The following is a 16725-nucleotide window of genomic DNA, read 5'->3' as shown; positions in this document are numbered from 1 at the left end:
CATGGAATGCAATACTGAGTTAATAGTGATCTTATCATACATTATGGTATTTTTGCGCACTTAATTGTATGTTTTTTTTCCACTCCTGTGATATTATGATAGGAATTTCTGTGGAATATTTTTTTGTATCTAGAGTAGCTGCATACTATTTTTAAGTTTTGCTGTGATATGTGTGTGGTGTCCTTCCAAAATGTGTTTATGATTACGATTACGGGAGGGAAAGTGCCAACTTATGCCATCTGCTGGTTGCATTCAAAGAAAAAAAAATCACTGTTCATTTTCCCATAGGGGGATTTTTAATAGCCCAACTGATTACACAGCTTGAACCTTCAGATATCATACATTTTGCGACACCAAGCCACATCAGCTATGAACGAGATAAAATAACTTTTTTATTATTATTATTATTTTTTTTTTTTATGCAAAGGTATAACAATGTAGCCTACTGATACCTGAAAAACATCCAATTCATTTTGATGGCCAGTTTTGCATACAAACAGCAGGGGGCGACATGACGACTTTCCCTCCAGAACCAAAGTCTGACATAATTTTGTCGGCTGTAAAGTTAACAAAATCCCTATGGAAAATATGAATGGGATTTGCAAGAAACGCAAAAAATAAACTATGTGCTACACAGGATTACTAGCTGTACTTTTTGTTCCATGAAATAAAATACATCCATTAACATCATCTTTGTGAATTTTGTCCTTTTTATATCAATTGTTGCTAGCAAAATGCTAATCATTTGAGAAAGAGGACTTCAGCAGTTACCTATCTGCCGTTTTGATGTGATAAGCTAAATATATTTGAAAAATCGAATAACTGTTGTTAGCAAAAATTTGAATTAAAAGTTCAAAATTCACAAAGTTGATGCTGGTGGTGGAACAAAACGTATATCTCATGGATAGGCACACAGCCCTTATTTGGGATCAGTCTGTCTGTGTATACTGGACTTAACATCATTCAGTCATCAACATTTTCCCCAAAATCAAGCCTAGTGATAATTGGAAAAAAAAAAAAAAAGATATTAGTAGAGGAAAAACTAATGATGTGACAGGAGTGATAGTAAAATGAATCAATTGTCGTGTAGCATGTTGACATTTTTCATGCTGCCTGTATAGTAAAGCCCTGTTATTGGGAACAGTGCTTAAGATTGTGTATTGTACTGAATAATTGGATGTATTGGTGTAGGGGTGCAGGGTGTAGTTCTGTGAATGTGCACAAGGGGGCGCATGGTACCTGAAACTGAATATGCAGCATCAATACAAACTAAATATTTCAGTAATGAATAGCTGAAACTATTTTGTTGTGCATATTTGACAGTTAGGTGTATTTTTTTTAAAAATGAAGTCCAGATGCTCTTCCATGTAGATGCTCTTCTTCTGTGTCAATACACGCGCGCGCGCACACGCACACACACACACACACACACACACACACACACACATCACATGCATCTGACATTTGGTGGACAAATCACTCTTGGTCCAAGGATCAACTGATTAGACTTTGGTGATGATCCAGATCTGGGATTTCTACCCTTTTGAATGATTATCATATTTTAGCCATAACTATTATGCTGCGTTCAAGTGCTGATGGGAAAGTCCAACATCCTATTGCTTTCACACGCTATTTTTTGGCCTCCGTTACGGAGGCTGCCGCTTTGCAAGTTGGAGAATTGACATGTTAGCAAACATTCCAGTGTGCAGGAATGAAAAAAGAAAAGATATATTTATTTAGTGGAGGGGATGAGCTTCATTGGGAAATAGACTTCTAGACGTTACGGCCCAGACATTCTGTCACCAGGGAGCGACGTCAGAGCGGACAGCTGAAGTCATCTGTACTTTGTTTTATAAGGGATGATGTCAGTGGAGGATAAAGAAAAGCCTGTTCTCTCCCTCTCAGACAGAGGGAAGAAAGGCACAGGCACACACGTGAAGAGTCGGACAATAACTGACAAATCCAGTCGATTATATCCATCACCACACTGAAAGAAAAAGGCCTTTAGATTTACTTGAAGGGGCCGATAAGTAAGTTCCTGCCCCATAGTACACAATGTCCATAATATATCTATAGGGGTTGATAGGGTTGATGGTCAATACCAATCACTCAATGATTACATGGGCAGGTGCTGAGATGTCTGACTTGCACTCATAAAACTATTTTTTGTGTATTTTGGAAGGTTTACGCATTTCAGTTGTATGACAAATTTCTATCAAATTGGATGAAGTCGTTCTCAATGAAGTGCAGTATTTTTATTTATGAACTTGCATTAAATCAAGTATTACGATTTATGAAACTGACTCAAATAGAGCTCAAATAAACTGAATGAATGGATTTAAATCTATGTGCTCATTTTCTTAGCATCTAAATGACCGCTTTCCATCAAACTGAAATAATAAAAGTATACCTCATCTGGTTAGATCCAATAACAGTCAGACACTAGCTGATCTTAAATCAAACAAATTTGTTGGTTCTACTTTTTTATATTTTCTGGAAACTGTGTTTATTTGGATAAAATCAACTGAATCTTTTTTCTTAGTACCTAAGAGGATCAATGTTCAGTTTTTGAGTGTCCAGTTATCAATCAAGTACCACATTACCTGTGACTCCTATACCAACCAGTTGTATTGTTCCAACATGATTTTGTCATATCTGTCCTGTTTGTTTTACTTGTATTCATCCATACGTTTAGTCCATTTTGAGCTACATCATGTCGGCTCCATGCAATAGGAAAATGCAAAGCCTGCCCCTTGGACACAGCAACTGGATAATGTCACAATTTCCTGTATGTATAAAAGGTTGTGAGACACAAATATTGTGTTTATGACCAAATCTACACCAAAGCTGCGATTTGATTGATTTTTTTTCTTGATGCCGTATAAGCAGTGAGTTACACTGAATTTATGCTATTTTCTGTCATATATCACAAGCTAAGACTGAATTCTATCATTATTAGAAGATATGAATGTCATATATAGATATTATAATTTACTAATTATGATTATTCTATAAATAATTAGGGTGAGGGTTAGTAAGCACTTGTCATATTCTAACTGATTGTGTGATGGATTCAAGGATAAAGTCAAAGAACATTTAATAAAAAATAAAAAAAATTAGAAAATGTACAAAATTATGGGTATGGTCAATATAACAGTAAAGAACACATATCACTGCATTAATTAAAATTACCTGAGAATACATACAAATTAGACATAAATCACAGAAAACACGTATTTAACAAACAAATGAACAAACACAAATAAATATGCCTACATAAACCCACTGAAATGATAATGAGATGGTAACATTTTTATTAACAAATAAAATCAATGTGATTGGCAATACTAAGACACAAGAGGCCTACACAACAGATAAACTATGTACATACGGGAATAGAATTAAATAAAATGTTTAAATCTTGGCAATTGTTCAGTGTCCTTTTTTGCTTACATTTGCACTGGATGTTCAATATTTATATAGTGGTTGAGTGTAATAAATGTGGGCCACCATTTCTGACGTCACGTCTGCGCGTGCTCTGACACGTGTTGTCCTCAGTTTGTCCTCGTCGTTTGGTCGTAGCACACCGCGCGCACGTGAAGTAGCATGCTGGAAGGAAGGAACCATTCGTTGAAAACTGGAGGGGAGCACAACGTAAATACAGATGTAAAATTGACAGAGATGACGAATAAATCACTTATTTCACTGAACCGAGTGTTTAGCATATTACAGCACGCGCGTGGGAAGTATTTATATGCACATTAAGCCTTATCTGAAGTCTAAATGGACACACGACATGCATGTTATGCTTTAGCCCAGGTGGTCGAACACTGTAGACTACTTTAAGTTTAAAAAAAACATCCCCTATGTTCTCAGACTTCTTTAAATTGACTAATTTGCAACTTGCGGTAGGCCTATGTTTTTCGAGATTTAAACTGTTCTCAACTTCATTCGGTACCCCGTGTTCTTTTCGAAATGGCAGCGCCCGGACTCTGCAACCTGATTCCCCAGAGCTGCGTCAAGATGCCAGATTGAGCCTGGAAAAGACCGGATGTAAGACGATTTTTCCTTCACGAAATAAAAGTGTATTTTTTTGCAGAAAAGAGAAGCATCGAGTGACAGCAAAATCGCAGTGGAATCGCAATCAAGTGGACTCAGTACAATAAATAGACTATGGCGCGAGGTAATATTGTAGCATAGTGTATGGTAGGCCTATTCCCTTATATGTGGCATAGGCCTACAGGCAGGGATTTAGTGGAAAGTACCTACCAAAACTCATTATCCATCTTTTTAGGCTGACATGTTTTGTGAGTGTTTTATGAATCATAGTATACATCATAAGTAGTATCAAACTGATGTAGGTTGTATAGATAGATAGAAGATAGGTATAGAAGCAAGATAGACGTTTAAGGGGGGAAAGCAGGAATTGATATTCACCAACTGGATGTCATCATATACCATTACAGCACTTATTATGGTGCATGGCATATAGCATCTTGCATAGGCTCGTGTGGCTGCTAATATGCTGTGACAAAAACAGCTGTATGTTCATTTACTAGATTCCTCTCGAATGCACGCTTTATTTTCACTTATGCACTTTGTTTTAGGCCTACTCAAAAAAAATTGTCAAACGCGTGTCAGTAAGGGTTTTATTTTGAAGTTTGTGACCGGACGTTGTGTTGCTTATTATAGCGAGTCTGACACTGGTTATCCTCAGTTTACCCGCCTCCCCTCTTTAATCCGTACTGACGAGCAGTGACTGGGACCTCAGTAGCCTCTGTGTGATCCTTACATATTTACTTTCAAATCACAGTGAGTGAGAACCCGTACTGTCGTTGCTGTCGGTGACACCATGTGGACATTTCTCGACTTTATGCTCGAAACGTGAAGGAACGGAGGGACGTATGGATACAATTGGTGGTGACAACCGGCGGAGACGCACGAGGAGCGCGCGAGCCTGCTGCAAACAACAAACCGGAGTGCGAGATGATGAGTCCGCGAGACTGGACAACGCCAGCGTCTTGCGGTGCTTGAGCGTGGGAAACACGGAAGACAATGACATGGAGGAGGACACCGGCCTCTTCAAACACGGCAGCCTGGATCGGAGGGTTATGGCGCCCCGCTACAACCTGCTGCGGGAGGTGGGAAGGGGCAGCTACGGCGTGGTGTACGAAGCGGTGGCCCGGAGGTCCGGTGCCAAAGTTGCCGTGAAGAAACTGCGATGTGACGCGCCAGAAAACGTGGAGCTCGCCCTGCAGGAGTTCTGGGCGCTGGCGAGTCTGGAGAAACGGCATCAAAATGTGGTGCAGCTGGAGGAGTGTGTACTGCAGAGAAACGGTATGGCTCAGAAAATGAGTCATGGGAACAAACGGTCCAAACAGTACCTTCGATTGGTGGAGACTTCACTCAAAGGTGAGGCTTTAACTTACCACTAGGCCACTTGACAGGCTCCGAGTACATGTTTTACTAGCCATGCCCTTCTCTGGCATGGAGAGACGCTAGGCCGAACTCAATTCAAAATCAGGCAGCTTAAAGTTTACTTGCTTATCGGCAAACATAAATCCGTCTTGAATATTACTAAAGACTTTTCTGAATCGTTAGGAGTCGCTCCTCAATTCGGCATACAAACGATTCACCACCTAGCACTTATTTCCATAAATTTTAAACTTTTAGAGTTGGTTCCCCTGTTATTCCTACATCTTCCACCAAAATACACAGTGGTGGGCGGTAGCGATCAGTGTGAACCAATTCTAAAATTTGATCTTTTTAATTGAAATTAAGTGCTGCTTATTGGATTGGATGTATGCCGAATTGAAGAGCACCTCTTAATGCTTCAGAAAAGGCTATTGTGAGGTTGCCATTTCATCCGGTAAACAACGCAACATTAAATTGCAGATTTTTTAATGTAGTTTTGCGTTTCTGTATCGCCATACAAAACAGAACGGAATGTACGTTCTTTTTCGTTTGCTCATGCAGTATGCTATAGCGAGGATTGAACAGCATTTCGGGCGAGCAAAACGGTTTTCTTTGAGTTGAAACAATGTTGTCGTCTTCCCAGAGGTCTGGTCACCCACCATGACCTATGTCCCAGACAAAGTTATTTAAGACAATGTTATTTAGTCTCGTAATTTATTGTGTTGAGCTGTATGTACGTTTTGGCGACCTAAAAGGCAATTTGTATGCTTAAGGTTTAGGCTAAATGCTAGTTTAAGTCGTTTAAATGGCGCTCAATTTAAGGAAAAAATCGGTTGTCACTAACCAGTGTTAAACAGCCTTTATGGGTATAGTTTAATTTAAGATAAGCAAAAATCTAGCACAAAACAAGCTTTAATGGCTCCCAATGGCTGTGCTGCCTGCACACCTGTACTTTTTGTCTTATAAAATGTCCTTTCAAATGGGATTGTTATTGTCGCCATGACACAGATTCACTGGGGGATGGGTAGTTTTTGTGAGGGAGGTCCTACAAACTCTCCAAAATGGAGTCTGCTGCAATGGCTGTATTCAGAGAGGTATTTTGCACTCCGTGTTAAATCACTGCACCTTTAACTAAAACACCACTTTAATAAATTCGTTGCTTTATTTTGTAAGGTGTGTCTGCCTTCTCTTTTAATCCTCCATTTTACTCTTGGTAGCACTATAAACTCACATTATTGGCTATTCTCTTTCACCTGTGCTTAACCAGAGCTAGTTTTATGATCTTTTTTGTCAAATTACAATGTGGTAATGTTAGTAATGTGAATGTGTATGATGCTTAGCAGTTCAAATAGTCAGTGATTTGTTGTTGCCTATCAGTATCTAGCTATGAGCAGTCATACCTGGGGCCTATACTACGAAGCAAGTTCAACAAAGTCAGGGTATGTTTGAGTTAGCCGGCTTCACTAAACCTAACATTGGCGATCCTGATAACCGGTCTCACGTAGCTGGTTATCAACTGGCTCTGTCAACCCAGGATTTACCTATCCAGCTATGAGCGCGTTCACATGAAAGAGGCGGGGTTTGTAACAAATAGCCAATCACTTGCAACATGGACAGATCCAGATCAGACAATTCGGATAAGATAAGATGAAACTACTGATCCCCGTGGGGAAATTAGATAGTTGTGCAGCAAAAGTAATATGATTCAGTGGGGAAAAGGACATTGAATATAAGCGCAAAACTATAAAAATAAGTAATAGCCTAAAAATAGGCGAAAATAATAAAATAGGCTAATCAAACAATAAAAGCCATAAACAATAGACCTAATTATAGGATGATATAAGCCCTAATATTTCCTGCTGACATTTTCAACACATGGGTATCGGAAAGAAATGGATAGCTAACATTGGGTTCTTCTCTCAAGAAGAACAAAGTCTTATAATGAATAACTGTCAGCATTACAAAACATAACCGCGAAAAGTAAGTTGTTTCTGCTTCCAAGGCTAGAGAGGATTACTGGAGGAACTGCCCCGTCATTAGGACACAGTGGGCATATTTTTCATTGATAAAATAGTTTGTGGACACATTGAGGCTGTAAAAAGATTTTCTATTCATAAAGTCGGCCTCATGTTCTTCGGGGCTGCGGTAATGGAATATGAATAGCCAACATTGAACCAAACACTGTTGGAAACAAATTAAATAAAGTCAGCGCAATTAATATATGCAACAGTAACTTTAATCCATCAATAATATGGTCAATTAAGTAGCCTACCTGCTATATCTCCGATATAATAAGTTATCATGGAAAACAACGTGATTCTACTGATCTGTAAACACGTCGCCCTGCGAACAGCACTTCTTACTGTCTGTTCATTCAAAAATAACAGGTTTCAGTTTTTTATTGGGATTTTCATTTGTATATTTGTCCATATCGGGATCCTGTAGGAATGGTGACTCTATGTTTCAAGAAAGCTGATTGGTCAGAAGGCGGGCCTTTCATACGTTTTGATCCGATACCCTGAACTTAACCTGCTCCAGAGCAGGTTAGCCGTCCAGCATAAGTTACCATGGTGATCTAGCCCGGTTAGAAGTGAACCACCTTCGTGAGACCGAAAAGCCAGGGTTAAACGCAAAGCTAGCTCGCTAACCCCAAATCCTGCTTCGTAGTATAGGCCCCTGCTTTATGCTTGTGTGTTTTGATCCTGTCAGTGCTATTCAAAATGTGCAGCACCAACAATAACCTGTGTGGTGTTATTCAAACAACATAAGTTAACCTTCTACAAATAATAGATGCAACTCCAGGTTTTATTGACTTTTCTTAGTTCAATCAAGATTAGTTTTTTTTTTTTTAACTTTAGTCACAGCATGACATTTTGCCCTTGCCAAGAATCTGTGATACATTCCAAAGCACGTTTAAGCTGCTTTAAACTGGTTCCTCAAAGTCTCAGCCTGTTGTCATTCAGATAAATACTGCCTGACTTAGCCTTTTCTTAGAACACCCAAATAGATAAAGTCTATAGGTCCACTGAGATCATGAGACGTATAGTTGCCATTCTCAACCACACATGCTGGTTTGTCACGCATTCAGCACAGGTATGCCATGTGATTTTGCTCAAAAGTTAAAAAACATTAAACACACAACTAGTTTGCCAAAATTAGATAAATAAAATATAGAATTGGGTTTTCTGACTCACTTAAACCAAATCTTTATGAAGTGGCCCACTGTGCTTTCTTGGTGATATTTCCAAGTAATCAATAGTATTTGATATATCTTGTTTTGAGCCATTCATTTTGTATGCCTTCTAATTTAATGTTTTGTTATAGTGTGCCTTGGGATCAAAATGTTTAAGACAGAAAATTGTTTTTTCTTCTCATCACATTTAACTACTTGGACTAATGTATATCACGCATCAGTGTGTAACTGAGCGGTGTGCATCCATTACAGGTGAGAGAGTGCTGAGTCCTCCAGAGGAGCCCTGTTACCTCTGGTTCGTTATGGAGTTCTGCGAAGGAGGCGACCTCAACCAGTTCATCCTGTCTCGGCGGCCCGACCCACAAACCAACAACAGCTTCATGCTCCAGCTCACCAGCGCTGTCGCTTTCCTGCATGAAAACAGCATCGTCCACCGAGACCTCAAGCCTGACAACATCCTCATCTCGGAGAAGTCGGGGACTCCGGTCCTCAAGGTGGCGGACTTTGGCCTGAGTAAAGTCTGTGCTGGTTTAGGAAATGCTGGTGAGGGCAGAGAAGGTGAGGACAAGAACAAAAACGTCAACGTCAACAAGTTCTGGCTGTCGTCAGCCTGTGGCTCAGACTTCTACATGGCGCCCGAGGTGTGGGAGGGCCACTACACGGCCAAGGCCGACATCTTTGCTTTGGGCATCATCATCTGGGCCATGTTGGAGAGAATTACTTTCATTGATGCAGAGTCTAAGCGGGAGCTGCTGGGTACGTATGTGAGGCAAGGTGCAGACATTGTGCCGGTGGGCGAGGCACTTCTAGAGAATCCAAAGATGGTACTGAACATCCCGCAGAAACGCAGGTCGTCCATGTCTGACGGAGTGAGGAAACTCCTGCAGGACATGCTGGCTGTCAACCCTCAGGACCGGCCCGATGCCTTCGAGCTGCAGGCCAGAATGGACCAGGTTATGTGTCCTGCATGAACAGGATTATTTTACAGGTACTCATCCCTTTATCTTCATATAATCACCGTTTCACCTCTTTGATGTTTTGGATGTACTTTATGTTTTGGCTTGTTTATGAATTACACTGCCTCTTATTTCGTCTGTCAATGCTGCATGTATATTGTTCATTAGGCTATGTAGGTGAAAATGCAGTGTGAACAGCAAAAAGCTGCATGGAGTCACATTTTTTTTTAAGGCATGCAACCTGCACTGAATATACAAAATATTAAGGACACTTACTCTTTTCATGAAGTACGCTGATGAGGTGAATCCAGGTAAAAGCCATTATCCCTTATTAAATCTATACCAATTACAAAGCATGACATGTAGAAAAAGAGAAGCAGACACGTTGGATCAGGATTTTTAAGCTTTGAGACAGTTTGAGATGTGGATTGTGCAAAAGGGGCTCCAACTCAGTAGGAGGAAGATGTCCCTGATATTTTGTACAATAGGTGTACATGCAACTTGTATTTGAACGCTCAAATCAGAATTTGTCCGCGTTGCCATGGTAAGTAAATCTTGCATCATTCACTTGAGACAGTTGTCATAATTTTGGCGCCACGGCAGCTTGGTTGAGCCAATGTTGGCTGGGGATGGGATGATATGCTTATCTCATGATACCATTCAATACACGATATGGGGTTCACTATTCATACAACCACGATACAATGTAATAAATACAATTTCAATGATACCAAAGTATGACTGTGCAGAATTATGTTTTTGAGCCACAAATCTTTCTAGCATTGGCTTGCTAGAATGTAAACAATTTAAAAATTTCATTGCAAAGTGCAATAATATAATTTAGATGCAGAGTTTGTGAAATTGTCTCATTTGTGATTACTACAATAATACAACCTCAAACTACCACAATACGTATTGTCACATTTTTGTATTGCAATATATTGAATTTCGATATATCGTCCCATCCTAGTGGTAAGCGTGGAGGACAACAAAGCACAACAATGAAAAGAAAGCCAAATAGCGACTTGATTGGTATTTGGGGGGACGCCCCAAATACAGACAAAACTCAAAGGCACATATTGTCGAAACAAGCAGGAGAAGTGAAGGTACAAGTTCAGTTGGTATCAGATATGGGTGACATCCCAGAATTCATATGAACAGTGATCAAAACAAAACCACATAAGCAGCAATTTGGATGAAGGCCTGTGGTGTGAATGTAGCCATATTTGCACATATATATTTTTTGGTACGTCGCTGCTTTAGATTAGCTATAGCGTAACTTGGACGCAGAAGTATAAAGGCCCTGACACACCAGGCCGACGGTCGGCCGTCGGCCAATGTCGGGCCGTTGGTAAGCATCTGTGTCCCTAGTTTTTGCGGTGTGTCCCGCACCATTGGCGCTAGTCGGACCCCTGTCGGCGGCTTTTTGGCCGATTGAGCATGTTGAATCAGCGGCGGAGCCCGTCGGTGAGAGAGATCACTCTGATTGGTAGTTCGTGTTTTGCCTCTGGATGATTGGACTGATAAATTCCTTCAACATGTGGAACTGAACAGGAAAGAGCCGAGCGAAATTTTTAAAATCGGAGGTTTCATTTATCTCCAGCTCTCGACACAGGTTCGGGAAAGCCCCTTGAGCCTGTTGCTGGAGTATCCATGATTTCACCCATTTAGTGCGGTTTCTCCTTATTTTTCGCCTCTGCCTCTTCCTTTCTTCTTCCACAACCAAAAGACCAAGGGCTGACAACGCCAGTGCCATTTGCAACTTCTTATCATACATATGGTATGGAGAGTTATTTCCCCTCACGCAGGCGCAGAACGTACGTGCTAGTTAGACGTTGGCTGTAGTCTTTGCGGTGTGTTCAAGAGCAACTTTTTGGACCAGACGCAGGCGACGTGAGGCGACGCAACAGTCGGCCTTCGTCGCCGCTGGTTCTTTGATGTCGGTTTGGTGTGTCAGGGCCTTAATTTGAGTGAATGGTAGGGGGTGGGGTGGGGTGGGGGGCAGCTAAAGGCTCAGCTGTTCGTCTCCTGCCCACAGCACATATTTAGTGTCTGGGCCTGCAGTGCAGTCACCTCAGTGTATGTGCTCTCACACTGTCAGTCGTCTTGCCTGGATAAGCTGGTGTGTGTACTACCAGAGCTAACTAGGACACCTCTTATGCAACGAAACCTCCAGCCACTCCTGGCCCTGGGGGCACAGATCCATCAACACACAGATGCTTGTGTTTTGAAGAAGCAGAGTGGATGGTTGCAGGCTCCCTTTGTTCAGTACTAATAATTATAATTCATGTTGGTACATAGTAGTACAGTGTCATGTGTGTTCTTGGAGTGAGCCACCAGAATCATGATGTTACATCATACCTCTTGCCTTTTTGTTACGTCATGTGTCGTGCCCCTGTGGGGGGATGGGAAGGAATGCATATGTGCTCAGGTTGGGGGTAGGGACAAGCCACTGGTTGTAAAACTCCCCTACTGACATTCTCCCTCCTACTCTGCTTACTGCCTGACACTCTGCTGCACCCCCCCACCCATTTAGTCTTTCCTCTATCCCCCACTTAGCTTCCTGCACGTCCTTTTTGCAATTTTTTTTTTTTTCCAGATTTTTATTTTTGGCATTTTATGCTTTATTGACAGAGAGATAGTGAGAGAGATAGGAAGGTATGAGAGAGAGAGAGGGGAGGACATGCAGCAAATGACGGCGGGCTGGATTCGAACCCGGGTCGCTGCGGGAAGGACTGAGCCTTATGGTACGCGCTGTACTCGGTGAACCACCGGGGCGCCCCACGTCCACCAAACATTGATGCTGCACTTTACTACGCTGACTTAACCCAGCATTAGATATTTCTCTTTCCAGTAGTGACTCAGCATGTTTGTAAGAAGTCCACTCTGAACAGTGGACTTCTTACTCATCCTTTGTTTCCCCATTTGACCTCAAGGCTTAAAGGCTTTAAAGGAAAAATCCACCATAAAACACTATAACACTGTTTAAAATAGCTATTGGTGACGCACCTTACATTTCTGGATCCATTTTGTTCCCGTGGATAATTGGCCAAACGGAGTGAACATGACGTCACGCTGATGTTTCCAGTGCAGCTACAGTTGAATAGTTAATTGAAAAAAAATCGAAATCACAATATGAACTTCTGCGATTTCCAAATCGCGGAGACTGCAATTAATCGCTTAAGAGAGAGGGGATATTTGGAATATTATTTGGAATATTTGGTCCATGGGTCACATACAATATTGGGGAAAATCTTTCATCATACTCAAACTCAGTAAATCATGGACACTGACATTTTGGCCTATTTTTTTTAACGAATTCACATTGCTGTAAACAATTATAAAGTTCTAAAAGACAAACTTGGGATAATATAAATCGCAGTTTAAATCGCCATTGCAATATTCTGTCAAATAATCGTAATTTGATTTTTGTCAATATCTTTCAGACCTAGCTACAGTACAGTTTGATAGCAGAAAATTTCTAAAACTGTCTGTCTAAAACATCAAAGATAAATGGGATCAAGACTGCCGACTCTGGCTGTTTGGCCCAACGTGATTTTTTTCAAACATGTTTGATTTCATCACTGTGAAAGAAGAGTGAGTGAAAGAAGTCTCGTACAGAATTCCTCATGAACGTTATTGTTCTCTAATATTCAAATAGTTATTCATGTACAACCAGAAGAAGGATTAACAGATTTTTTGGCGGAGTATACAGTGTCAAACTCAAAGACTGAATAACTCTCATATAACCGATTTGGACAGAAGCATTCCCATTATAAAGTGCAGGAGAGATAAAGCCTCCCTCCAGAACATGAGTGAATGTTTATGCTGCATGGCACGATGCAGCATCAATAGTTCATACCATATAGGCATGTTGTGTACCCGGTAGCCTTGTTATCAGCAGCAGGGCACGGTCTCTTGCCTCTATGTGACAAAGGGTGAATCCAGGCAATTAATCCGACAGCCAAACTCCCCTACTGCACAAAAATGACGAGTCAGCAATGGCTATCACAACATGTTGTCTCTGTGGGCTGCACAACGAAGCTCTAAATTCCCGCCCATACCTCTTTTTAACCAATTACATAACAGGTTTGCAAAGGAAGTCTATGACAACATGGCCAGGCACATACTGTATCTGAAAACAACCCACTCACACAATGTTGGTACTGGCAGATTTAACAAAGGAACGATTTGCGCGGCAGAATTCATCAGGGTCTCCAGCTGCTCAGCCGCTCACGATGCCCGATGATAATCCTGGACATAGTGGTTTACAGCGCGACATGCTGTCCGACAGTTAAACACCATACGAGTCTGTTCATCTGAGGACGAGTCCAGGACCTCCTGGGCTATTTGTAAGTGTTTCTGGCCCTGGATTCAGCCGCTTCAGCTGCCCTCTCAGCGTGATTGATACCAGGCCTGTGACCTCAGTAACAACCTCCTAATGGTTCAGTCTGTCCCACCAGAGCTTTGGCTCGAGTTTCATCATGTCCAGTAAATGCCTGTGCTGCTTTTATTGTGCCAGTTTTAGAGTCACTGTTGGTTCACATTAGTATCCATTAGATTTTCCTGCAATCGGCAGGACAGAATTCCACCGTTTCCACTTCGACATATACTCTGAGACCTGGGACAACTAATAGGCTATCTTTTTCTGCATGCAGTGAGTGTGACTATCAGCGTGTGTGTGTGTGTGTGTGTGTGTGTGTGTGTGTGAGCGAGCGGCAGACGGAGCACACTGCAGTAGATGCTGCTGTAAATGAGTCAGACATAATGTACTGCAGCAGAGCACTGCTGCACTGACTCAATCAGCACATCTCTAGAGAGAGTTCACAGGCCGCTGCAAATCTCATGTCCTGACAGCTGTGCAAGAAAGCTTCAGCTGTTTCAATCAGCCTGTAATATTTTTATTTCATGTATAATTAATGTTGGTAACATCTTTCCATCTGCCTCTCTGTCACACAAGGTTTTCAGGTTGTGTAAACCGGCTGGCTGCTGAGTGAAAACCCCCATGGGGAGCGGCTGGTTGTCCAGGTCAGCTGGCCACAATGGCTTCACTAGGAGGAGGCTGGACATATTTGTTTATACCTGGGCTGCAAGCAGAAGAACCAGCTCTGTAGGCAAAAGCAAGCAACACTAAGCTACAAATAAAGATCATGTAATGGCAAAAACACCTGCTGCTACTGTTTGTAGGAGAGTGTTGATTCACTTTCCCTGACCGCATTTTCCCAGCTGGTCCAGTGATTTGACCCGCGGATGCTCCAACCAACCATAGTCTCAGTTTTTGTGCAGTTGCTGTTAAAGACTTTTAAAATAAAACATTAAACCAGTTTAACTGAAGGCCAAACTTAATCTTCTTTTCTCTCTGGGAACATAATTGACTTGTTAAACACTGCTGCTGACTGGTGTCTCTCTTCTGTCTCTCTCTAGACACTTGTTACTTCCTGGAGCTGCTAAATCGGTGAGAGTCTCCCTGTTTTAATCTGAAGACTGTGAAACTTCTGTCAAGATAAATGAGAAGCAAAGGAATTGACACCTCTGCAATTTGGATGTTGAAATGTTTTTTCTTTGATCTTGTTTACAGTGTGGTCATCTGCCAATTTTGATAAAGAATGTTAATCTTGCCCTGAAATATTGTATAAATAATAAAGCGAGAAATGATTATCTGCTATAAGTTTTGTCTGCTGCTTGGTAGGGTGGTTATGTTTGTCTAAAGGATAATTCCGGTTATTTTCAACCTGGGCCATGCTTTACTTGTTTTTGCAATCATGCCGATAGATTGTGATCAACATTTTGTTAATTACTTGACTGTAGAGCTGTGTTCTCCCCAGTTTGCAGGGAGCGCTGCTTTCCAATGCGCTATGTCAGACGAAACGCCCAATGGAGCCGCTATTAGCATCATGCCATCGCAAGACAAAGATGTTTTCATCAGTGAAAGTTATACGCTTTTGCGCAGGGTGAGAACATTGTATTTACACTGCACAGTTAAATAGATCTTGTGATGCAGAATGGAGAGTTTTCAAATTCTCTGATCAAACATGCAAAAACTACAAAGAACTACAAGCACATTGCCTGGTTTTAGTAAACTTCCTTTATACAATGAAGTGAGCAGGCATTCGCAGATTCACAGACCCAAAAAGCAATTAAAACATGCCCTTTCAACACAATAACACTCACACTGCAGTTATACATATCTTTAAATAGCTGCGATTGAACAGTTATCACACAACATTTCAGTTATAATAGTACATTTGATACGTTTTTAGCGTTCAGCTCACACACTTCCTTGTTTGACAGTGTCGTCTACAGTCTTCTAGCACTACCTGGCTCTCAGTATACTTGAACTCTCTACTGGCTGACTAGCTTACACTAACTACAATGGCTACAATGGCTGAATATTTGCCAGACTTTTACGAAAACATTGAAGACTTTCTAGTGAGTGTTATTGTCTTTTGGATGCTTTTGGGTTCGACTGCTTGAGTTTCTCTTGCCCCATTGGATTGTATTGGGGAGAAGTGGCATGATGGCAAAAGCTAGGAAAATAAGGCCCAAGTTGAAAATAACCGGAATGTGTTTATTTTGCTTTGGTGGTTGTTTTCCACCCCTTTCAACCAGAACAAGGCACAGACGGTGGCCTTGCACTCTTAAAAAGGAGTTTGATTTCCTTTCTAGAAACACAAATGTGGGTAGTTGGAACGACACATATTTGAGTTACTACTCAACACAGCATAAAGTGAAAATGTTATTAACATATATTGAAAAGTCAAATGCTGTAAGTAAGTAAAGTAAAATACAAATGTATCTTTTCCCAAACTAGACACAGGTGTGTTGGCACTGACATCCTTTCAACAGAGCATGTCTACAGACTCTGCTGCTTTCTACACCTTGGGCTCTTTTTGCATTGTTTAGACGTGATTCTCCACCTGTTATTTTGCCCCACCCTCCATTTTGGAAAATGAATTCCCACAGGTTATTGATCATGAGCCATGTATTGGTTTCATATCAAGGATTTTATACTTCTCTACCTGAAAAAGTGGAAGGAAGTGTAGGTCTAGAGTTAAGAGCAGGTTAGTTGGCAACCTGAGATTTGAATTTAAAATGACATCAACATCTTTGCACCTTTAATCTCCCCCTTAATCAAATTCATTACCTATGGTGCCTTGGAAT

General features: G+C 41.1%; 1 protein-coding gene across 1 annotated transcript; it reads left to right on the top strand.

Annotated features, from left to right (window-relative positions):
• Positions 1 to 4756: 4756 nt before the first annotated feature.
• Positions 4757 to 15232, top strand: LOC139914483 (serine/threonine-protein kinase 35-like). The gene is made up of 3 exons (XM_071902810.2): positions 4757 to 5412; positions 8861 to 9596; positions 14989 to 15232. Exons 1-2 carry the CDS (start codon positions 4905 to 4907, stop codon positions 9577 to 9579), a joined length of 1227 nt encoding a protein of 408 aa, XP_071758911.1. The 5' UTR covers positions 4757 to 4904; the 3' UTR covers positions 9580 to 9596; positions 14989 to 15232.
• Positions 15233 to 16725: the final 1493 nt, after the last annotated feature.

The sequence above is a fragment of the Centroberyx gerrardi genome, chromosome 5, assembly GCF_048128805.1.
Source record: "Centroberyx gerrardi isolate f3 chromosome 5, fCenGer3.hap1.cur.20231027, whole genome shotgun sequence".
Taxonomy (NCBI): Eukaryota; Metazoa; Chordata; class Actinopteri; order Beryciformes; family Berycidae; genus Centroberyx; species Centroberyx gerrardi.
The sequence above is the reverse complement of the archived record's forward strand: the minus strand, read 5'-3'. Positions and strand labels throughout refer to the sequence as shown.